This window comes from Prionailurus bengalensis, chromosome B2, assembly GCF_016509475.1.
Source record: "Prionailurus bengalensis isolate Pbe53 chromosome B2, Fcat_Pben_1.1_paternal_pri, whole genome shotgun sequence".
NCBI classification, from domain to species: domain Eukaryota; kingdom Metazoa; phylum Chordata; class Mammalia; order Carnivora; family Felidae; genus Prionailurus; species Prionailurus bengalensis.
This window is the reverse complement of record NC_057349.1, coordinates 118529781-118555855: the sequence shown is the minus strand read 5'-3', so window position 1 is coordinate 118555855 and position 26075 is coordinate 118529781. Positions and strand designations below refer to the sequence as shown.

Below are 26075 nucleotides of genomic sequence, written 5' to 3'. Positions count from 1 at the left end.
GCAGCAGTGGGAGGGGGAAGGGGGTCACTTGAATCTTACCACTTGGCCAGCTGGGTATATCCTTTCTGTACCTCTGCAGGACGGTAGAGGACGGGCTTTCCAACTCACCTGTGTTTTGAGAATGACATCCACAAATTTAAACTTTCACCAAGACCTCGTTCAATTCTCCATAATTTGAGCTGCCCTAAGGAGGTATGTTCCAGAGCCATCATCCTTTACAGCAGAACTGAAGGATGTGGGCGTTTGCATTTTTGTGCTGTGTCCCTAGTAGGTCTCCACTGAGTTTGTTGGCTCAGCACAGGCTAACAAGGCTACTAGGTGGGGACACAAGGACGATTAAGACCCAGGAGGTTACTATACAATCAGAAAAATGATGGGCCCTCCCAAATGTCTATTGTGGATTCTTTTACATGTTATCAACACAACTTATGGACTGGCTATCTACAGTTAGTGCTAATTTACTTGTTTCTTGAGGCATGCTGGCTAATGAATTCTCTAAAACACTTTTTTTTTCCAAGTCCCCTTTGTAAGTACTATTAGATATGTGTTACCAGCAGCACAGCAGTGCCTGGCCAGAGAAGCTTCTCTTTAGACCATCCTGTAGCAGACAAATTAAACATGGCGTCAGAAAACAGCTGATGGGATGTGTGATGATGGAGTGTGGAGCAGATCGTGAGGAGAAAAACAGTGAAGCAATGTCAAAATCAAAGACAAGTGCAAGCATGGTGGCGGGGGGGGGGGGGCAAAAGGTCAGCAGCAGTGGTGAGGGCAGAGGAGAGAAAAGGGGTGCGAATGCATTGATCCCAGCCATAATCTGCACTTCTGAACTAGAACTTCACTTCAGACACTGTCCTGTCCTCATTTTCTTTTTATAATTTTGGAAGTTGAGGAAGTAACCCCCAAAAGCAGTATATACCACTTCCTATCAAGCTATATTAAGCACTTACATAAAATACAAGACTCTGCACCCCACAATTCCAGATGCAAAAGACAGAGAAGACCAAATTCCTCAATGAGGTGAAAGCTGACTTCTGTTAGCACCAAGAAGACTGCTTACCCAGGGGGAAGGAGAGAAACCGAATAGAAGGAAAGCAGGTGCCGAGGGAAAATGTGGAGCAGTGGAACAGGAAGTGGGGAAAGGTAAAGAAGGATAGGGGAGAATTTGCTGTCCCTACATCTGTCCACACCACAGTGTTTCAGATGTGGGTGCTGTTTAAGCAATCAGTCAATCAACCATAACCCTTGCGAACTACAAATAAATCATTCTGACAACTACCTGGAAAGTTTCAGGCTGTCACACTAATGCCAGTGCTCATTGTTAAAAAATGAACAATTCTGTGGTAGACTCATCTCGGGTTTTTAAATCAGGTACCGTGCGATGTCATTCTCACAGGTAAAATTTGCAGCACACCTATTGGCTCTTAATAATCAAATGCTCCAAAGTCTCCCAACATTTATTCCAAAGCATTCCCAGAAGATTTCTTGTAAAAACAGGCTTATTTCTCAAGTGAACAGGTACAGGATGCATATTAATTTTTTTTAAAACCTGTCCCTGGCTGGTTTCCAGAACAAGCAGCAGGACATATAAGACAGATGTGGACCTTTGAGTATCTGAACCAGATATCAGGAGATTCTATAGACTTACTTAAATCTATTTAAGCAAAGCACTGATGTGACAGAAATATGGCTGCAAATTTGGTAAGTATGACCACAAAAAGAACTACAAATTCAGTATTGGGGGGGCAACTAGTGTAAGCCAAATCCTATTCAGCACACTAAGTAAGCCAAAACGTAAGGGAGTATGCACAACCCAGTGAGGAGAAAGCAACTATGCAAGTGTCATCACTTTAAGTTCTGTTTTCTAAACCGTAAGCAGATGTTGAATCTGCCTGACACTGGCTTAAAAACATTCGTGAGGTTCTTGCTGGGAAGCAAAGCCGCATCACTTGCTTGGAGTGGCCTCCCAGTTACACCTGAATCCCCCTCCAAGGAGAACAAAGCGGAGGACACGGGAAAATAGCTGCAAATGTGTAACATACGTCATTTTAGACCCAGCTTTACTTCTCTGTCTGCTGTTATCGAGCACTGCTCCCAAAATATCCCAATTTCAGGTAAGAAAAATGAAGTCTGGCTCATACAAATATATCAAATCACAAGGCAGTGATTTAAAGAAAGTCAAAACTCAACTCTGACTCTAGATAGTGTGATGAGAATGAGCTGTGGGATTCATCGAACCGCCGAAAATAAAAAAGGAGTTTTCACTATTTTGTATTTTTAACGTAGCCATTTGTAAATGTACTTTTGTCAGTTAATTATCAACTACATACCTACCCACCCTTTTCAGAAACGCACTTGAAAAACCACAGTTATCCTGTTACCTTTCCCATAAGAAAAAAAAAAAAAAAAAACCCAAACTACCACTAGAAGACAACCACACAAAACAGGCACTCGGGATTCTGCACGGCACAGTCACCACACTTACTGATTTTTGCCTCCTCTCTTGAGAAAGGAAAGCAGCAAAGCTGGCCCATGGCACTGGTGCTGTCTTTCCTTCCCGGTGCTCTTCTCCCTGGGTCCCCCAAATAGAAACTGCAGTTTGGACCGCGGTCTGCGAGCACGCCCTGCCTATTCCACTCCGAGGAACGGCACGCGTGGCACGGAGAGCCAATGCACAGCCGGCAGAGAGAAAGCAGAAGGCAAGTCGCTGCGGCGGTGAGCAGGCAGGCTCCACCTCCCGGTCCCCAGCCAGAGGCGGCTGCTCCGGGACCGGGACCCGCGTTCGGTGAACCAAGGGGCCATATGCTCCCCCGATTCTCACACAACTGAGAGCTCCCAGCTGCCCAGCCTTAGATGAGAGCCGCCAGCACTGTCTGTGTAACCGTGTGTGTCTTTAAGAAAGATAATCAAGGACAAACCACGCCGAGTCGTCCTCTCTCCTGCAGACAGAGTAATTACACAGAGAAATGCAAAGACAAAAAAAACAAAACAAAACAAAAACAAACAAAACAAAACAAAACAAAAAAACAACCCAACCCCTTCACTTTCTGTCTGCTATTTAAGGAGGAAGAGCTTTCTTTTATCCCCAGGAGATTTTTGTTTCTTTGTTTTATGAATAAGGAACCTGACGTTGCACAACACTGAAAACCCAACTTGAATGAAGTACCACTAACTACCCCACAAACTGCACACACTGGAGAAATGACGGGGGAAATGGGGGTAAAAGAAGATACCAATGGTTGCCTGCACTTGACAGTGTTACCTTTTAAACATCTGCCTTCTGAAATACAGCTTTGTTTTTCTATTAAGGCAGGAAATCAACATTATGAGTTTGAAATCAGAGCATCAAATATTCAATAGCCCAGAAAATTCCTCAAACCTAGAAGCATCACTGAGAAAAAGATCACGAGGTGCGTAAGCAAATTCGGGGACAGCACGACTAGTTTCGAACTTCATGACATGAGATAACCGATTTCAAGTAACAGCTCCAAATCTGTTCCCTCAAGTAGGGAACCGCCTTACTGTATGACACTACAGGAATAAAAGGCTGTTCTTAGTGCCAGAAATACCATGCAATTCCCTGCTTTCCTGCTCTACTTCCTGGCAAGGCACATACACCCATTTACCAGGAGGTGGAAAGAGAGGGCTCAGGATGATCATGAAAAACTCCCATGTCTCTGAATGCAGGATATCTGCTTTCACACTCCCCTAAACAAAAAGAGTAGGCAGCTTGGAAAAATAAAAACTGTCAATTTTTTTATGTGAAATACTACTTTGTGCATTAAAGAAAGATCTGTAGTGAACACTCTTCATTGAAAAAAAAACAAGTGAGTCCTGGCATTCCCTAATCACCAATGTTGCTGTAGCCATAAAACCTTTAGAAGTAGAAAGCCAGAGCTTTGAATCCCAGGTCTGTCAGGTATGAACAGTGATGAAATTCTGACCTGTTGTCAGAATTTTGGATATCTTCCTCTGTGAGATCTGCAAATCAGGTAAGTTTATTATAAAGTTTTCATTTGTAGTTAAGTGCGTGGGAGGAAGGGAAGAAGCAGAGAACAGATAGGGTACTGTATCTATTTGCACCTCAGTCTTTCTAGCACCAGCCTGCAGTCTCTCCTCCACCTCTTCCAATTTCCTGCCCTGCTGGCTGCCATCTTAAGTTACTGCTTACATATGTGGACTCCAACCAAAAAGCCCCCTCACTCAAATGCAGCATTCAGGGGAGAAGACTCTGTGATGAACCCCACACTGACTCTACTTTATTAATCCATTCCTATTGGTACTACTTCTAACAACATGCAATTAAGAATAAAATAGGGGCGCCTGGGTGGGTCAGTTGGTTAAGGGTCCAACTTCAGCTCAGGTCATGATCTCTCACTCCGTGGGTTCGAGCCCCGCATCGGGCTCTGTGCTGACAGCTCAGAGCCCGGAGCCTGCTTCAGATTCTGTGTCTCCCTCTCCCTCTGCCCTTCCTCTGCCCACTGCTCGCTCTCTCTCTCTCTCTCTCTCTCTCTCTCTCAAAAAAAAAATAATAATAATAATTAAAACATTAAAAACAAATTTAAAAAAAGAATAAAATATATAAAGTGTGTCATTACCTAAGTAACAGTATTTACCTCAGAATATTCTGCAATCTCAGGGGGAAATATATATATTAGAGATTTTTTTCATAAGCATTAAGAGTGAATCAACCATAATAAAAGCCTAGAAAACAACTGAAAAATCCAAGACAGGAATTTTTAAAATTGGTTTTCATTGTGTAAATAATTAGCACATTTAAACTCACAGAGCAGATGGAGTCTGGTTTCCTATCACTAAGGTGTCTCTCCATTCTGGAAAGCTCTAGTTTCATACCATAGGCTAAGGCTACTCTTAGCCCAGGATTTCCAGGAATGGTCTTCATATTGCATTCTTTCCTGTTTTTTTTTTATAATAAATATGATTCGTTAATTATACAATTAAATCTAATTTCAGTACTGTACTATACTATAGATTTCCAAAGAGTTTCCATACACTCAAATTTTCAACTCGAAATCATGGACACATTCATGTGTTCAGATGTTTGTTTGTTCATTTGTTTGAAACACAACCATACATATGTTAGGAATACTGGTGAAAAAGCTGACTTTCTTCCCCACCATCATATGCCCCTCCTCAAATGTGAATAGCTACCATACAGAAGGACCCAGAGAGTAGCCATCATCTACCCAATTGTTTGGGAATACAACAGTATGTAACTGACTTGAATTGTAGAAGATATAAGCCCCTCCTCGCCCTTCCCTGTGTCACAAAAACAACCAAGTAGTAGGCTGAACAAGAACAAACACTAAGATATCCTGGACACTCGCTATATGCCAGGCCCTTGCTAAGTGTTTTGCATTTACCCATTCATTTCATCCCTTCCACAGTCCTGTGAAATAGGGAGTATTACTGTCCCCTTTTTACAGATGGAAAAGCTGAGCTCAGAAAAACAACTAGGCCAAAATCTCTTAGAGAATATGGGACCATAATGGGATCTGAACTCAACGTGTCTGGCTACACAGACCCTGAGCAGCTCTCCCCAGAACTCTGTATCATTAAGCGCAATTTGTGTGTGTTTATCAGGTATATACCTTACGAGGCAGCTCACTACAATTTCAGAATAATGTGCAGCAAAATAGCTATTTAGCCAAGCTCAGTGGTAGTATGTTTAAATGTCTTGGTTTCTCATGTCTTGTCAGGAAATCCCTCTATTAATGGGGCAAGAGTAATACAATCTTCTTCTAAGGCAGATCGCTTATTGGAGCTGGAGCCTAGTTCTGCTGCCTGTCACGCTGTGAAGAGATGATCTATCCAGAGCGCAGAGATACCAGAATGGCCCCTGAAAGCACTCACCTTCCAGGAAAAATAGCAACTTATACCAGTCACGAGTAATCCCTGAGAATATTAACGGCGGCGTTCTATTAGAGGGCTAACAGACTCTTTTCAGTAATACAGAGAGATCTACAAAAAGAAATTAGCCTCAAGGAGAAAAAAACATCTGATATGGTGTCATGTTCCTAACTTTAAAGCTATAACCTTTGCTCACAGGCCTGGCTTGAACAAATCATGGTTAGGACAGTTCTCTGCCTGCTATAGTTGTTTGGATTCTTGTTCTAACCACTAAACCAGTAGGGAGGAAATGAAACAGTATGAGGGGTGGCAGTTGCCTCTTCTCCACGTGCTGTGAAATATAAGCTCTGACAATATTGTCTCTAATGTGAAAAGATAATTGTTAACTGTGACCAGCTCTATTCTCTGTATCACTGGTTGGCATTATTTTCCATTGGAAAACATGTATATTGGATTTCTGTGCAACCTCGCTATATAAAAGTTGGACTCGAACAAATCTCACTAAAAGATTCTGAATCTATAAAACTTTACAGATCCCACCTCTTTTGAAACCTCCAATTCATTAGGTAAAGGAAATCTGAGTTTGACAACTTACAGAAACACATGAGAAAGAAAAGAAAAAAGCATATATTCCTTTATTGCAAAGAGAAAAGAGAAAGAGGGCATTAAATTGTGAAGTGTAAAGGTTGGGGGTGGGGGGCGGGGAATGCTTCATCCCTCCAAACTCTGGAACCAAGCGTTAGGAGACATTCCTTTAGGCACAAAGAAACACTTCAGGAAGATTTCATTACACAGCAGGTGGCACACTTATGGAAACTGTTAATGCCAAGAAATGTCACAGTTTCAGCAAAAATGTACGTAAGTTCAAGAAATGCTTGACGATTCATGAAAACACAACTCATAAAAATTGGGATCTTTTGGAACATATTCCAGTTTTTTATGTTGATACCAGGGTACCAAAAGATAAAAACTATTAATCTGGGCCTTACAAAGCTTGGATGGACATATTCAATATTGTATTCTGTTTTTCTATGTTCCTGGAAAACCAAATTTCAATTCTCAAGAATCAATCCACAAAGCATATGTCACCCAGACCCAACAGATATTCCTCTACTCTTTAGCCACTGCGACATCCTTGCAGCCATTTTGTGACCAAAGGGCAAGGTTCCGAAGCTACATGATTAAATACTGATCTTTGAAAGTGGTTCTGACGAATGTCTGTCTACACGGAAGAGAGGCTGAAAAAGTTATAACTGAAAAACTTGAAGGATTACTTGTTAATCTCACTGGTAAAGTCCTGTCTTTAATTAGCAGACAAAAGAATCTTGATCTAACTGTGAAATTTGGGAGCCAAGAATATATTTTTACCATTACTCCCATGTTAGTCCTATTTTCAACAAAGACTTTTTCTTTCTCTTTCCAGTGTTTTAGTTGTTTTTCTCTAAAACTGAAAGTTATAGGTAGTTGAATTTGCAATTGCCATATGCTATAGAATTTCAGTATGTAATTGAAGAGAAAATATGCTTTTTTAAAACACAAGCAGAAAAACATAATGTACCATATACAGCGTATGTGCACTTAGGAAAGGGGAGGAGGCAAGCAGATAACTAGAGTTAGAGAAGAAGTCCTTCTCCTTTACCAATCCGGAAGAATCATGGTCAAATCTCGGCTGCTGCGGGCCGATTTAGTGCTGATTTTCAAATGCGTCCTCCATGCTTATTATGCTGTACTTTTCTATGTGTGTGGCCTAACTTTAAACAATGTATGTAGTTGAGGCCCTTCCCTTAATTGGCAAGAAATAAATTGGGCTGGGGTGCCTGGATGGTTCAGTCAGTTAAGCATCCGACTTCCACTCAGGTCATGATCTCACGGTTCGTGGGTTCGAGCCCCACGTGGGGCTCTGTGCTGACAGCTCAGAGCCTGGAGCCTGCTTTTGGATTCTGTGTCTCCCTCTCTCTCTGCCCCTCCCCTGCTCATGTGCTCAATTCAATTTGATTCCAGCCACTATTTATTAAACACTTAGTATGGCTAATATGATAATCACATTGGCTCTTGAGGTGAAGTTAACTTTTGAAACAAGGGGTACAACCAAAATAAGTGAGAGAGAAGGCCCTGGCCAGGCCAAATAGAGTAGGAGGCAGAAATCTGTACACATGAGCCAGAGGGAGCAGGGGGACATTCGCATTGTGGTAAATCCCATTGGACAGTTTTATTAAGGAAATGCAGTAAGAACGAAGGCCAGTAACAGGTCATCTATTCTGGTTAGCTGCTGTCCAGTCCCGCTTTTACAGTCCGTCCTTCTTTTCAGGCATTAACAACAAACTCACAAAAACTGACATGAGTTACTTAACTCAAGGACAAGTTCAATGATTGGATGTCAAAACTTGTTTTTTAAACAAAAAGAAAAAAAAAAGGAAAAGCAAAGAATACATTTAATCTGCTGGCCAGTATTTGTATTATCTGCTTTCTTATTCAACTGCTTTTAATCCTTTAATGCCCTGAGGCTTTCGGAGAGAAAGCAACACCCTTCACAGCAAGAAAAAGTGTATTTTAAAAAAGCCAAGAGGACCCAAATGAATAGATTTTATTTGCAATTTAACAATGTAAACAAAAATTTGGTTTTAGTTTCTAATTTACTGGGTTTTTTTTCACAGGTGCTACTTATCCTTTCTATGGAATATCTTCAGTCTGTATTTAGCTCTGAACGTGCTCCCCAGGTTGACCTTGAGCAGTTACATTCCCTGCTATATAAAGGATTTGAAGACTTCAAATAAAAGGTGCTTTCATAACTCAATGCATTGTTATTAAAGTTTTTTTTTTCTGTAATAGCAGTGAAATCGATAGGGAAGAATGAAAGTAAATCCACAAAATAATAAAAAGAAAATCCACTTCTACTAGATGAAAGGCAGTTAAATCAAGATTGGTTTTGGCAGGTCTCGGGATCTGTCATGATCTACCGTGGCCCAGGGTAACATTCATCTGATACACTATGTCAGTATTCACTGTTTTTAGACACTTCTAACAGCATTTGATAACTGTTGTTTAAGTACCCATAAAATTGGGGCCCCTGGCTGGCTAAGTTGAAAGAGCAAGCAACTCTCAACCCTGGGGTCTTGAGTTCGAGCCCCATGTTGGATGCTTAAATAAATAAATTAACAAACTTAAAAAAAAAAAAAGTTTAAGTACCCATAAAACTAAAATATTGATGATGTGGACAACAAAAGCAAAAGAAATGTAGATAATATTAAATGTCTTCACACCTTGCAGCCTACTGACAAGTACTTGAAACAGGCAGAGCAACAGTCCTCAAGGAACTCACAACTGCCTTAATGTTAATGCTTTGCTACAGGCAAAAAGCAACCTTAGCTTGACTTTAGCCAGGCCTCCAGGATCCTGTAAGTCTTCTTTAGCATCCTTTTGGAAACTTCCTTTATCTCTGCCCCTCACAACTAAAAAGTATATAATCAATAGCGCCTTACAATACCAGTGCAGATCTTTCTGCCCATGGATCCTGTCCCCGTGCTTTAATAAAACCACCTTTTGGGGGACTCCTGGATGGCTCAGTCTTGGTTAAGCGTCTGACTCCTGATTTTGGCTCAGGTCATTATCTCACGGTTTGTGAGATGGAACCTCGCATCTGGCTCTGTGCTGACAGGATGCAGCCTGCTTGGGATTCTCTCATTCCCTCTTTCTCTGTCCCTCCCGTTTGCACGTGCATACACCCGTGTACGTTCTCTCTCTCTCTCTCTCTCTCTCAAAAATAAATAAAAACTTAAAAAAAAAACACTTTTTGCACCAAAAATGTCTCAAGAATTCTTTCTTGACCGTTCAATCCTGAACCCCAACATTTTCCGTTAATACATCTCTTATTTCACATCCAATATGTATTGAATGCATTCAGCTGCAAGTAACAAAAACCTCTTGATTCAAATGGTTAAAAAGTAAAGAAACTCATTATCTCCTATAATCAGAGATGGAGTTGCCTTAGGGTTGGTAATTCAGTAATTTAACAAGATCATCAAGAGTCACTTTTCCAGTCTTCCATACACAGTACACATGCTTGTAGTCATCTAGTGACCTCATGGTTAAGGTGGCTGCTAAGTCCTGACATCACATGTATAACCAACAATTCCCGATAAACAATGACGTTCTCTTCCCTTAGAATCTCTAGGTCTCAGCAAACAAACAGACAAGCAAAACTATTCTCTGAGGTCTCAAGTAGACTTCCCCTCACCCATCAGAATTGGGTCACAGGCCACTTCCTAAACTAATCACTGGCAAGAAGAATGGACCCAGTCATCAGCAGGACTAAAGCCAGGCCCATGTGCTCTGAAGTTCACCACCATCCAGGGAAAGTGGGGCTCTGCCAACAGGGAAGAAGGGGAAGAAAATGGACCCATAACAGGCAAAGCACTAGTGTCTGCTATTGGTCAATTATAATTAGTAAAGTTACTAAAAAAAGTTTTTAATCCGTATTTATTTTTGAGAGAGAGAGAGACAGAGTGCGAGTGGGGAGGAACAGAAAGAGAGGGAGACACAGAATCTGAAGCAGGCTCCAGGCTCCAAGCTGTCAGTACAGAGCCTGATATGGGGCTCGATCTCAGGAACCCTGAGATCATGACCTGAGCCAAAGAGGGATGCTTACCCCAGGCACCCCAATAATTACTAAAGTTATTGAAAGGGTTGATAAATAATTTTGCCTAGCAAAAACAGGAAAAAGCCCTAAAAAGTAAATCATTGAAAAAGAGTGCCATGCTAGTAAAATATATACCCCCCCAAAAACACAAAACAAACAAACAAAAAAACAAAAACGGGGGAGCCTGGGTGGCTCAGTCGGTTAAGCACCTGACTTTGGCTCAGGTCATGATCTCACAGTTCGTGAGTTCAAGCCCCGTGTCGGGCTCTGTGCTGACAGCTCAGAGCCTGGAGCCTGCTTCCGATTCTGTGTGTCTCTCTCTCTCTCTCTCTCTCTCTCTCTCTCTCTCTCTCTACCCCTCCCCTGCTCACATGCTCTCTCTTCTTCAAAAATAAATAAATAAAAAGATCATATATGGATGAATATATGCCACACTTACATACAGAATTCTTGCTGAATGCATAGTTGGAGAACAAGTATCAAAAATATTAACTGTCTTTCTCCTAAACCTTATTATGCTAAGATTGACTTCTTAAATAAAAGCTTTTGCTTTGATCAGAGCTGTCAGCAATGAAAATATTTTTGGCAGCTACGAATCCCTGGTATGAAATACAAAAGTTATGATTATCAAATTCAGTTTCCTTTACTCATAATCAGAAGACAAAATATTCACTTGAATATCCTCATCAGTAGAAGATCAAATAGAATCACAATGAATGAATTGACAAAATGTTGTTCTCTCAGCCACTGTTACGTGTTCTAGGAATTTCATATAAAATATTTTCAAGTCATATAAAATAGTAAAGGATCTTTATGGGTTAATGAAAAAAACAACCAGAATTTAATCTTCATAAAGAGAAATGAGTATACTCAGTTTCTTCAACCCTCATGATCCCTGTTTTTACCAGAACAAGTTTCTCTGTAAAAGAAGCGAACTTGAGGGGCGCCTGGGTGGCTCAGTCAGTTAAGTGTCTGACTTTGGCTCAGTCATGATCTCACGGTTCATGAGTTTGAGCCCTGAATCAGGTTCTGCGCTGGTGATGCAGAGCCTGCTTGGGATTCTCCCTCTCTCCTCTCTCCTCTTTTAATTTTAAAAAATTTAAAAAAAGAGAAGCCCCTAAAAAAAGGGGGCATCTTTATGCCATTGCTGTCCAGACCCTATAGAGCAAGAAGAAACAATAAACAGATCTGTCATATTTGTTTAACCAATTTCTACCACCTTTTATTTTAGCTCTTGGTTTTAGATCTCCTTCCTTCCTCTACAATAGTTATCTTAGGTAACTAGCTACAAAACTAGTCTGAAGTCCCAGGTTTCCAGGTAACCCCCAGCTACTTCATTCATACCCACAGCTTTAACTGCCAACTTAATGCCACTGAATCCCAAACCGATCTCTTGGATAGATCGTCCTCCGTGCCCCAGACCTCCCTCTGGGATGTGTCCCTTGACTGGGCCACAGGTGTTTTAATATGTCTAAAATCAAACTCATCTTCTTGTCACCAAAATCTGTTTGTCTTTTATCCCCTACATTGGCATAGGGCACTGCCGTCAACCCAGCTGTCAAACCCCAAATCTGAGAGCCATCCTAGACCCATCCCCTACGATGATCTGCTGTAAACCTGAAAAGAGTGATTCTCCCACCTGCCTAGATCTGCAATGAACCCCTCCTTCTCTGTCTCTGCTGCAAATGCTCACTGCAGACGATCGTTAGGACCTCCCTAGGCTACCACCCTAGTCTCCTAATCATCTTGCTGATTGAGTCTCCTGTTCTGTCATATCGAGCTTTTATGCTACTGGTAGACTGGACTTTCTAAAGCACAAATCTGAGCATGTTATTCTGAACTCCAAATTTTTGAAGGCTCCCATCCCCTACAAAATAAGATCTGAATTAAGATAAGATCTGAAGGGTAGGGAATTCACGTGCAGAATGCATTACTAACCCTCCTCAGGAAGTTACTCAGCCTGGAAAACACCCTCCCTTTCACTTGTCCTTCCCACATGCTCTCGCTGCAGCTCAGACCTGCCCTCTTCTGTGCAGCCTTTCCCGACAATCCCAGGCTGAATTACAAGTACACTCGGTGGGTTCCCATTAACTTCAGGCAGTCGTTATCACTTTAAATTGTAATTGTTTGCATGACTTGGCTCAGAGCAGAGGCTGTGTTGGCCCACCTTTGGTCTTTAATACACAACATAATTCTTGGCATTTAGTAGGTTCCATAACTATCTGTTCAACAAATTGCACAAGTAAAATACAACAAAATGTGTTTATATGCACAGCTAGCAGCTCTTCAAATGCCCCGAGGGAGGTAAGCCGGATAGCTCAGGCCAAACAGCTGAGTCCCAATATCACTGTAACAGTAGTGTGGCAGCCACGGGCCATTTACTCACTAGGGTCATGGTCCCTCTTCTGATTCCTATTTTAAGAGTGAATCTAAAACAGAAGAAGAATATGGTGGAACTGGATTTTCAGGCAGAGCTGGACAATGAGAATATTATTGTCTTTCAATTAACCAGATACAATGACATCAAAATGTAGCTCTGGCAAAAACTAAAGTACAACAGCTTAACACAAAACAAAGAATTTGTGAATTGTAACGATGGAAGAAACTTCATGAGGTCCCTTAGGCCTCCGGGTTATATGATCCACAAATGGTACTCTCTCTTCCCCCTTAAAAGATGGTCAGTAAAGACATTTAACAAATCCCTTAACACCTTTGCCCTAGTGTTTAACAATCAATCTTTTAGGTTGTTTCTAATTCCTAAAATAGTATATTCCCAGTAAAGATTAAAAAGAAAATGACTTTTGGGGTGCCTGTGTGGCTCAGTTGGTGAAGCATCCAACTGCAACTCGGGTCACGATCTCACTCACAGTTTGTGGGTTCGAGCCCCACATCGGGCTCTGTGCTGACGGCTCAGAGCCTGGAGCCTCCTTCGGATTCTGTGTCTCCCTTGCTCTCTGCCCCTCCTCCACTCCTGCTCTGTCTCTCTCCCCAAAATAAACATCCTGCTCTGTCTCTCTCCCAAAAATAAACATTCAAGAAAAATTAAAAAAGAAAAAAAGAAAGAAAATGACTTTTTTCCCTTATACTAACTCTTCCTTCTGTGTCCTGGGTTTAAGAATTGTACACACACTTTGTGATAAACACAGCAATAATGATGGGCACAAGTGAGTGAGCACTGAGTACGCGTCAGGCACGATGCTAAGTGCCTTTCACGCATTATCTCATTCAGTCCTCACAACATCCTCATGAGGCAACCATCATTATTAACCCCATGTTATGGATGGGTTTAGGGTCAGTAAGTAATGCGTGCAAGGTTGCCTCGCTGGGAAGTAGCAGTGGCCATTACAACAAGGTCTGCCTGCCTCTCAGAACTCCTGGGTCAGCCACCGCATAGCACATACTCGGCCTCTCCACTATTCTGCATCCTCTGGAATTCCTTAGTGCTTCGCTGAAAGGGGCATGAACTTCATGAGTTTTACATATTTGTCTCCTGTGATTGCATCACATTATCAAATTGCTTTTTTTTTTTTTTTTAACAACGTGACATTAAAGAAGATAGACCGACAACTTTGTTGTGTGTTTCCCATAGCCAGGAAAAAACGCAGTGAAGTTTTTATCCTCGCATTGTACTTATATATATATAAATTATATATAAGTATATATGCAATATAAAATATTACACAAATACATAAGTTAAAACACCTGATATATATCTATGCATTTTTATTTTTTAAATGCACCGATGTTAATCACAGGCCAATTTAAGGAAAGCATTAAGAATAATGCAAATCTATAATAACCTGAAATGGATGTTCTGATGTTAGAACAGTAAGAACACCATTACCGTAAGTATTCTAATATGACTAGTATGGCTATTAATATCAATAACTAACATTTTTACAACATTATATGGCAGGCACTATGCTAAGCACCTTTAGAGCGTTAATTAATGTGATGAAAAAGAGTATTCAGAGGCAATTAGGCAATGCAATGGGCAAGTTAGCCATAACTTTCGGCAACTGGAAAGGTCTCCTAACACTAGTTTACTACACATCTTAATATCTTTGATCACAGACTCTGCACCCCAATATCATTCATGTAGCTTTTTTCTTTTTATTTGAAATTCAATATTTACTTTCATATTTGCTAAAATACACTTAAAATCAAAGGCTCTACAAATAAATCATAAAACAACATAAGTTACTCTTGTATCATTCTAGCATTAATGTTTAATTTGTCAGATTGTTACATTTACCACAGAGCACTGCTCCTTTAATACGCAGAGTTCCTACGGCATCTGATATAAATCATAAGGTTTGAAACCAGGCCAACAGATGGTTTCATTTTCAAAATAGCCTGAGCCACAGCTGCCACTTTGTGTTAGCATCCAGATTAATAGCTGATAAATCAGTTAAAATACAGTGAGCCATCACAAAGATTCATTTTTTTTTCAGTTACTTAATCCCTGTCTTCCTCTAACTCAAGCAAATGTAAGGAAATAAGCCGAGCGTTCTAATGATCAGTTGCTTTTCATTTTTACTAAGGGCATATAACCATAAAATTTCAAATGCTTTCTTTTTAGAAGACATGTTTCATCAAAGAAATATTTAAGAAGAGGACAATTAGATTACAAAAAGGAATAACATGGGCATTTGAGAAATTTTACTATGTTAAAGTTTCTGCTTTTTCAAGAGCATTCTGCTTTCTAGGCAGAATGACTCAGTTCCAGTTAAATCTGGACAGTCTTGGCTTTCTTTTTTTATCCCAGCCTAGTACACTTACAAGGGAACATTTAAATGATAAATTATACGGTCACTCATTTCTGTGTCAGAAATTAAATGATTAAATACTCTGTACTCAGCTCTTGTTAATTTACTTGATAATTTTCAACGGAGAAAATTTCCAACTGCTAAGTTTTCAAGTGGAAAAAATGCACAGTCTCCTCAGATGATAAACTGTCTTTTCACTTCTCCCTCTCCTAACATACTCGAAATACATTCATCTTAATTGGTCTAAGTAGAGATGAAATTTTCTAAATCATCTTCCCTGTCAGCCTGTGCAAAAGAAAACAAGACAAACTTTTTGGGTCTGCCCACAGCAAAATGGGCATTCTATATTTTACAGTATCAGCATCACATAAGAATGATTTTTAAATGAGGCATTCATATAGACATGGTACTGGCACTCTGGGATATTTTCGTTCTTGATACATTTTTATCACAGAATGCTTAAATGGAAATTAAAAAGGAATGGAGGAAAAAATTCGATAGCTAGGTAGCCATCCAAATTAATTTGTTGGATGAAAAGGTTGGAAATACTGATCAAAGTTAAGGTTGGAGAGTTGTCTGAGGCTTAAGTTTTTTCATGGTTTTCTTGGACCATGAACTGAAGCAGCAATTCTTAAACGTATTGGCTTCAGGACCACTTTACACTCTTAAAAATTACTGACAACTCCCCATCTTCCTTCCCACTCAAAGAGCTTTTGCTCATGTGGGTGATTATTTATCAATATTTACTGCATTTGAAATTAAAACAGAATTTTTTGAAAATTCTTTATTTCAAAATATCTTTTTTAAAAATTTTGTTAAATGTTTATTTATTATTGAGAGACAGAGAGAGACAGAGCATGAGCAGAGGAGGGGCAGAGAGAGGAGGAGACACAGAATCCCAAGCAGGCTCCAGGCTCTGAGTTGTCAGCACAGAGCCCAACGCAGGGCTCAAACTCACGAACCATGAGATCATGACCTGAGCCAAAGTCAGACGCTTAACCAACTGAGCCACCCAGGTGCCCCTCAAAATATCTTAAATATTATCATTACAAGTCTTTTTATGAAAAACAACTGTATTTTTAATTAAAAGTTTTTATAGTGAGAAGAACAGCATTCATTTACATTTCTGCAATTTTCCTTAATGTCTGGCATAATCAAAGACAGCTTTATCCTCAGGTCTGATTCTGCATTCAGTCTGTTGCAACATATGGTTTCATTTGGAGCCTAAGAAAAATCCAGCCTCACATACATACAAATTTTCAAAAGGGAGGAGAATAATAGCGTTTTCAGATAATCATGAATATTCCTCTTTGATACTATACCAAAACTCAACAAGTTGGAGTTTCTTGAAGTTTAGTTGCAATGTGGAATCTTAAAACTTCTGAACTCTTACTCTTTATAGTCAAATCTTCTGGTATCTTGAATTTTCAATGGATCCTTTATCTATGCATATGTCTTTGTAACAAATATTGGTCATTTAAGAAATATTGATTGAGTTATGCAGATCTTCCATATTTTGACCCACTTCATTACACAACATCAAAAAACAAAACCCACATTGAACAATCATTAATATCACCCCATGGATTGCAAAAGGCCACTAGTAAACTTCTGATGGTGATGGAAATGTTCAGTATCTTGATGGTGATAATGGTTTCACAGTTGTATCTGTACGTTAAAAACTCATCAAATTGTACACTTTAAATTATGTGCAGTCTGGGGGTGCCTAGGTAGCTCAGTCAGCTGAACGTCTGACTTCGGATCAGGTCAAGATCTTGTGGCTTGTGAGTTTGAGCCCCACATTGAGCTCTGTGCTGACAGCTCAGAGCCTGGAGCCTGCTTCCCATTCTGGGTCTCTCTCTCCTTCTCTCTCTCTCTCTCTCTCTCTCTCTCTCAAAGGTAAACATTACAAAAATTTTTTTTAATTATGTGCAGTTTTGTATATAAGTTATACCTCAGTAAAATAAAAATAGTGTGGGGCGCCTGGGTGGCGCAGTCGGTTAAGCGTCCGACTTCAGCCAGGTCACGATCTCGCGGTCCGTGAGTTCGAGCCCCGCGTTGGGCTCTGGGCTGATGGCTCAGAGCCTGGAGCCTGTTTCCGATTCTGTGTCTCCCTCTCTCTCTGCCCCTCCCCCGTTCAAGCTCTGTCTCTCTCTGTCCCAAAAATAAATAAACGTTGAAAAAAAAAAATTTAAAAAAAAAAAATAAAAAATAAAAATAGTGTGACAGAGGGGGAAAAACTGGGAAAACAGAGTTCATTATTCTACTCTGTGCTATTTAGTTTTGTTGATGACATTTTCCATAATAGAAAGTGGGAAAAAGTCTTTAAGTTTTAGGAAGCTGTTAAACTCATGGTAATAAAGTTTTCCAAAATTCTTATTTTTGCCTGAGAGCTTGAATTTTATCATAGTAGTAAATCATGTCAGATACCCCTGATGTGACAAGTTTATTTTAAAGAAAATGCCTGCCAAATGCCCAGATGTGAAAATGAATAGTTTGTGAGTCATGTTTCAACAAAAATGACGTTTCAGAAAAGGAAGTCACTACTTTAGCTCGTAGTTTAAATAATGATACAAGTGCCCTTCCTGAGTCAACCTCCTGCTTCAATATGCTGCTGAGGTACTTTAGGAACACTTCTCATTTATGTTAATAGAATACGAAAAAAGACACACATATAGAGATAAATTAAATACAATTAATTACTTTTACTACTCAGCAAAAGCATTCTTACGTGAAATTGGATTTTTTAGCTTTTTATTTATTTTTGAGAGACAGCACAAGTGACAAGAGGGGCCAATGGAGAGACAGAGAATCCCAAGCAGGCTCCATGTCCTGTCAGCACAGAGCCTGACGTGGGGCTCCATCCCACAAACCCTGAGATCGTGACCTGAGCCAAAACCAAGAGGTAAACACTCAACCAACTGAGCCACCCAGGTACTCTGAAATTGGCGCTTTTTTTTTTAATGTTTTTAAGGGTGTGTGGATGGCCTTGGATAGAATAAATTAATTGATTCACATCACTTGGAATTCTCACTGTGTTTCAGCCCATAAAGTCGGAGTCTGGTATCTTGCTGGTCTGACCTGTTGGGCACTGGATATAGGCTGAGTTGACTATAACTGAGTCGGCTCTAACTTACCTATGACCCTTTTCATCTTCTACAACTGTAACTGTGCACACCTGTATGCTTCTATTTGAGCCCACGGATGGCCCAATCCTAACCCTCTCACTGCCTCTGTGCTATAGTCTGAAACTAACTTAAAGTCTTAACTTCAGGATCCAATCTTGTGTTATTACAGGAAGTATTAAATTTCACCTTCTTTTTATCCCATGTCTATCTGCTCAGTCTTTTTATTACACATCCTCTGTCTCAATATGTATGACTGTGCGTATCTCCTTTCCTACCTCTTTCACCTACTGCTACACCCAAACCTAGCAAGCTCCTTGCCACACCTTCCCTAGCTAACTAGATTACAGGTTCAATCGTTAGTCTTTGCAGTGTGTCTCCTATCCCTAATATTGCCTCTTCACTGCTTCCCAACCCATCGCTTCCCTCCCCTGTAAATCATAACCACTGCTCCTAGAAGGTGTCCTTTTGCTACTCTCCATCTGCCTATTCAGTCTGATCCTATTCTTTTGACCTCTGCCACTCCTTACTCCCACACTCTATGAGAAGATAAAATCATAAGCTTCTTCCACTGTGTCCTAACATAGCCCACTATTGTCATGGACAAAACCCTGTTCATCTATTCCTCATTCCTCCCCATTTCTCATTGCCCAGTGACTATCACACTTAAGGACTGTCTTATAGTTCTCCATACCTCATTATACCAAAGAGAGGCATATACACATTGTAATTTTTTTTAATGTTTTATTTTTGAGAGATAGAGAGAGACTGAGCATGAGCGGGGGAGGGGCAGAGAGAGAAAGAGAGGGAGACACAGAATTCGAAACAGGCTCCAGGCTGTCAGCACAGAGCCTGATGCAGGGCTGGAACCCATGAGCCGTGAGATCATGCCCTGAGCCGAAGTTGGACACTCAACCAACTGAGCCACCCAGGAGCCCAAGGCATATATGCATTGTATATGCTCAATAACATTCATTAAGTTAACGATGACTAATTATTATGAAACCAAAAAACAGTCAGGATCCCAGAAAATTATGGTTTCCACATCTACTTGTGAAAGTTATAAAGAAATACACTGGCCTGCCAAAACAACAACAACAACAACAACAACGTCTAGACCTTTCAAATTCCTCATTGCCTCCTATAAGGTATGTCTGAGAGCTGAAAGTAAACTAGTCTTTGCAATCATTAAATTGCTCATCAATCTTACAAAGGGTGTCATTTAGTCAATTACCTCCCCTAAGGAAATATAAATGGAATATAGCTGTCTGAGAAAAATTAATTCACCCAACTGTTAAGTAGCTCACTGAGAACAGCTTCCACCATGCTAGGATACCTGAGCCATATTTCATTCCTGGTTTCATCACAAAAAAATTTTTTTTACCTTTTTTTAAAAAAAGTCTTATTTTGAGAGAGAGAAAGCATAAGCACATGCAAGAGGGGAAGGGGCGGAGAGAGAGGAAGAGAGAGAGAATCCCAAGCAGGCTCCATGCTGTCAGCACAGAGCCTATATGGGGCTTGAACCTATGAACCAAGAGATCACGATCTGAGCCGACATCAAGAGTTTGATGCTTTACCGACTGAGTCACCCAGGCGCTCCTTTTTTTTTTCCTTTATGGATTTGAATTTTAGCTGATTATTGCAGTTAGGTTTGTAAGGAGTTGCAGCGCAATATTAAGTAGGCATAATATTACCCAAAGTTTTGATGATGAGAGAACTAAGAGATATAACCTTTTTTTGTATCTGAAAATATGAATGATGTCTCCATACTCTACCAAACTCCCCTAACACTCACATCGAGGTACATGATGGCTAAAGACAGAGGAAAATGCTCAGCATTGAAATGTAAAACAGGCACAGGAAACAGCAATAGCTGGCAGGGGGATCCAAATTCAGAGGGCTTCAGGAGCCAAGCACAGAGTGAGAACAAGTTCAGCAAATTTATGGTAACAACAACAGAATATGGGGGATAATAAAAAGCAGCTACTTCTAAGGTCAGTGTGCCTACTACCCTATCTAGAATATCGCTACCATGCAAGAATGGAGAACCAGTATCATATTTTCTGATTTTTCAGAAGGCAGCAGAAACCAAGATTTTTTACATAAATCACCCCAATACTGGCAAATTACTAAAATTAGAAAACAAACAAACAAACCCTGTGCCAGTGAAGTACAAAATGGAAGATGCTAATTTGTGATCTTGGAACATACAGTTGGGGTATAAAAAATATTATAAAAATATATTCCTAAAGCTAAATCCCTACTTCACACTCACTTTTAGCAACTGGATTTCTGCATTAATCCTCTGTGTCCAAGTACTTGTATAAATGATCATACCAGGTAGATTAAAAGCTCAAATGCAAAAGCAATAACAAAAAAACTGGAAGACATAAATGAATACGTATCAAATCTTTGATTTGGAGATGACTCTATAATAATGGAAGAAATCACAGGAGAACGTTCCATCTATAATTTAACAAAAATTAAAAACATTTAATGTGAAAATTGCCTTGTGACCAAAATTAAATGTAAAATAAAACCTGGTAAATATTTGGACCAATATGGCAAAGGGCTAATTGTCTTTACTATAAAAACAAAACCCAAAACAAAACAAAACAACACATCTCACAAATCGATGAGACACGAAAAGAATATATTCCAACTCCTTATGGACAAGTACGGTTTGCTATTGCCAGTTCATCTGCCAAACCACAGATGTACAACACAATGAGCTCTCAAAAACCTAAAAAGCATCAGAAGAAAGGAAGTGCCACAAAAGATCCAACAAATAGAAGAATTCACACCCACGGAACTAGAGATTTAAAAAATATGGGAAGACTTGTTTGGAGAAATGTCTACTTTGCTCTTCTACCCATTTTTAAATCCGATTATTTGTCTTTTTGTTCAAAATGGCCAACAGACACATGAAAAGATGCTAAACATCACTAATCATCAGGGAAATGCAAGTCAAAACCACAATACAATGTCATCTGACACTTGTTAGAATGGCTATCAACAAAAAGACAAGAACCAATAGGTGCCAGCAAAGATATGGCGAAAACAGAACCCTTATACGCTTTTGGTGGGAAAGTAAATTGGCTCAAAGACTATAAGAAAGAGTACGCAGAGTCCCCCAAAAAATTAAAAATAGAAACACCATATGATCCAGTAGATCTGGATATAAACCTAAAGCAATGAGAATAGGATTTCAACCAGATATGAACTTCCATGTTTATCACAGTGTTATTCACAATATCCAAAATATGGATAAAAAGATGTCATACGTACACACAATGGAACATTATTCAGCCATGAGAAAGGAGGATATCCTCCCACTTGCAACAACATGGATGGACCTTGAGCACATTATGCTAAGCAAGATAAGTCAAAGAAAGACAAGTACTGTATGATATCATTTATAAGTGGAATCTAGGAAATTAAATCTGTAAAAAAAATAATAAAATCATGATTACCAGACACTGGGGGTTGGGGAAGTAAGAGTAATGGTGTTTTAAAGTGTACAAACTTATAACAAGTAGCAAATAAGTCATAAAGATCTAGTATACAATATACTTAATATAAACATAAATATTGTACAGTTATATAATGTGATAAATATCACTACATTGGCAATTAAAGCATAATACATAAATATATCAAAGTAAAAACTTGTACTCCTTAAGTTTATACAATGTTACACATTAAATTCACTCAATAAAAAAGAAAAACTAAAATACTTTTAAATATATAAAAAGAACATTAATAATTAATTATATTGAAATCCTCAAAGAGCTGAATGAAGCAATAGCATCCACAAAGCAAAGAACAGAAGAGGAAAATATGAAAAAGAATCAACTGGAAATCTTAGAAATGAAGCATATAGTCATTGATATTTTTTAAATAATAATGATAAGATACCCTAAATGGCATAATTGAGACAGCTGAAAAGAAAATCCATGACTTGGAATCTAGTACTCTCCAAGAATGCCTTATTACCAAATTAAGACATAGGAAATATGCCAATCCGAAGAATTCCCTCCCTAGAGAAATTCACTTATGTACCTACATACAAAGTTTTATAAAAAATTCCGAGTCTTTGAACCCAACTTCTTACCCTAGAAATTCTGAATGCAAAATATGTTAAGAATGTAAATCTGTCCCATTCTATAAATGCATACAATAAAATATTGGTTCAAGGTACAGGAAACAGGCTTTAAATTTGAGTCAGGATCAAATCAAAAAGAAGTCAGTTAAATCTGATCAAGAAATGAAACTCACAAAGAAAGTATCCTGAATCCTCCTAAATACTCTCTATTACAAAACTCAGATAAGATTAAGATTGAGAAAATCAATAACTAGCCATAGCAAATAAAGGAATTCTAGTGTGTATTAATTATAACACAATAATTATTATACTAGATGCAGATATTATTTTAAAATCCTTTTTTTAGTTTATTTATTTATTTTTAGAGAGAGTGTGTGTGTATGAGCAGGGGAGGGGCAGAGAAAGACACAGAGAGAGAGAGAATCCCAAGCAGGCTAGACACTGTCAGCGCAGAGCCCAAAGCAGGGCTCGAACTCAAACTGTGAGATCATGACCTGAGCCAAAACCAAGAGTCAGACGCTTAACAGACTGAGCCACCCAGGAGCCTCATCGAGGCAGATATAATTTTAAAGTTCATTTTGGCATCACAAAATGTGACGGAAAAGGTAGAGTATTTGTAATAGGCAAAATCCATTTTTTAAAATAAATGTTAAATGATCAGTATGGGGATACAAGATTGGTGGAGCTTAGAAGAAGCTAAATTGCTTTGAGTTAGAAAAAGATGAGAGATAAAGAAGCCTGAGGGGAAAATCTAGAGATATTGCCTGGAATAAGGGGAGTTTTGAAGACTAAGCTGAAAAGAGCAATAAAATAAAAAATTCAATGGTTGATGTATTGTGATTTGGGATGAGCTGAACACAGCTGTCTAATGGCAATGTCAGTGATACATGCCAATCCCACAGTATCTTCAGGAAATTCTAGATTGCTCAGGGGGGTTTGTTTGCTTTTTAAATGGGAGTGGGAGAGGCAATGAAGCACTGAGCTCTCCTTCAACGTTGGCTTAAAGTAATCACAGAGAAGATATGGCAAGTTGGCCAAAATCTGTGTTCCACAAGAAAACTGTACATTTGCCATTTGCAATGAACTTAAAAGGAAATGTTTAGCCCTCATCAAAACTTCATGGAAGACAGCACTCCAGCAAAACTCCTGAAAACACAAAAGTCTTCCTTAAAAATCGACTTGAAATGTTTCAGAACATAAATTCAAATGACATATTGAATACCTCCTGTTTAAGATAGCTAAGATCTTTGGAAGATAAGATGACGACCACTCTGAAGATACCTAGTGAGAATTTGGAAATAAAATTGTGCCTCTGGAACATTTCCTTAATGCATTAAAAAGACTTCAGTATTAAGATTCTTTTAGGATGTATACTTCCATGGGTTTTCTTCAAGCTGATGTGGAGAGAAATTATCTTGGTTGAAGACCTTGAAATATTTAGATATGGGTATTTATCTTCTTCGAATATTTTCATGTTACTTCAAAAGTATACAAATCAGGTTGTCTTGAAGTTCACCATTTTATAAGAATGATGCCTGGATTTGAAATAGCACATGTGAATCACATGTGAACAAATTCCTTTGAATACATTCACACTGCAGAACAGCCCTGCTCTGGCTTAAAAAAAAAAAATCTTCATTTGGTTTATACATTTTTCACTTGGAAACGTAATTGTGTATGAGTCTGTCTTAATCACATGCCATCTCCCTGATAAGATGAGAGAAGTATTCATGCGTGAATCTGTTTCCCCACAAAACATGTTTCCTTTGGGGAAGAAATTGAAGAACACGTTTTCAATCTTTGCAGGCCACCTAGACTTTATCTTCTCAGAATGAAACGTTCTGACCTGGAATAGTCTATTCCTAATTAAAAGCAGCAAACATGAAAATGCCTTGTGTGGAATGGTGTGTTCATACAGGTCCTCACTGGAGAAAATGTTTTCTTCATATTCATGAAATAAAATTAAACTGGAATGAATTTCAAATCAACATTTCAAGACTTCATTATATTTAAAGCACAAAAGTATATAAAAACCAAAGGTACTAAAATCTTGACCGATAAACACGAACCATGCGTATGTTTTACAAAATTTCCAATGTATTATTGCCGAAACATAATATTTACAAAAATACACCGCTGAAAAAAACATACATCTAGCCCTAAGTATCTGCCAAAAAGAAACAATATTAACAAAATCAAAATTAAAGATAATAAGTAATTTTTAAATGGCACTCACCAATCACAATTGAAGACTCACAGTGATAATAACCATTACTTTGTTTTTTCTTTAGCATGGAGCAAAGATCTATGCGATGTACCATTTCTTCTCCAAATCTGTGACTGATAAATTTTTCATAGAATTCGGGGTCTATTTTTTTCACTCCCTTGAAATGACAAAACAAAATCACATCACTCAATCATTCCACTGAGGCAGGGCAGCTACTTCATATTTATATCCCTTTCTTGGAACCTGATATCACACTTCGGTACACAATACAGCCTACTGGCATTTGAAAATGGATACCACAAAATGGTTTTAAAGTTGTTTTTAAAGTCTCCCTGTCTAGGATGAGTTGTATTTAAAAAAAAAAAATCATTGAAGAATGTTGGGTTTAAAATTGGGAGCATTCAGAACTTCACACGCTTCAAGCTTCTGAAATAATAAAGTATATCAAGTTGAAATTTGAGGTATAAAAAAAAGAGTAATTGTCTTCAACAACACAGAAATGGATGAATTTTTAAAAGTGATACAAATTTTAACATTTTATAGTGTACAAAATGTTTTAATAACATGAATACAATTTTTTTTTATTTTTTAAACGTTTATTTTTGAGAGACACAGAGACAGAGTGAGAGTGGGGGAGGGGCAGAGAGAGAGGGAAACAGAATCTGAAGCAGACTCCAGGCTCTGGGCTGTCTGCACAGAGCCCAACATAGGGTTCAAACCCATGAACTGTGAGATCATGACCTGAGTCGAAGTCAGACACTTAAAACGACTGAGCCACCGAGGCACACCAGATGAATGCAATTTTTAAACTCCTTATGTAAGAATCATTTAAAAAAAATTTTTTTTAACGCTTATTTATTTTTGAGACAGAGACAGAGCATGAATGGGGGAGGGTCAGAGAGAGCGGGAGACACAGAATGTGAAACAGGCTCCAGGCTCTGAGCCGCCAGCCCAGAGCCCGACACGGGGCTTGAACTCACGGACCGCGAGATCATGACCTGAGCTGAAGTCGGCCGCTTAACCGACTGAGCCACCCAGGCGCCCCTGTAAGAATCATTTTAAGACAGGGGCACCGGAGTGGCTCAGTTAAATCGGACTCAATTTCAGCTCAGATCATGATCTCACAATTGTGAGATCAAGCCCTGTGTCAGGCTGTGCGCTCAGCATGGAGCCTACTTGGGATTCTCTCTCTTCCTCTCTCTCTCTCTCTGCCTGCCCCCCAAAATAAATACATATTTTTTTAAAAGAACCATTTGAAGACAAAGGTTATTTGAATTGGAAGAGGAAGTCATCGGATCTTCCAAATTGTTCTCTACCTGCCTCTCCTTATTCTCAGTGCCTTTCA

The 26075-nt window shown here is 39.2% G+C and overlaps 1 protein-coding gene across 6 annotated transcripts in view; it reads right to left on the bottom strand.

Moving 5' to 3' along the window:
- The window catches only part of AKAP7 (A-kinase anchoring protein 7), a 149839-nt gene that overhangs the window by 38692 nt on the left and 85072 nt on the right, over positions 1-26075 (bottom strand). For 2 of the 6 annotated variants that reach the window (XM_043592377.1, XM_043592376.1), the window contains exon 7: positions 24740-24887. In XM_043592377.1, the coding sequence (XP_043448312.1) occupies positions 24740-24887 (148 nt within the window). Of the gene's footprint in view, positions 1-39; positions 109-2482; positions 2957-24739; positions 24888-26075 lie in introns of those variants that run through there. The other 4 variants (XM_043592375.1, XM_043592378.1, XM_043592380.1 and 1 more) reach the window with 4 other exon arrangements.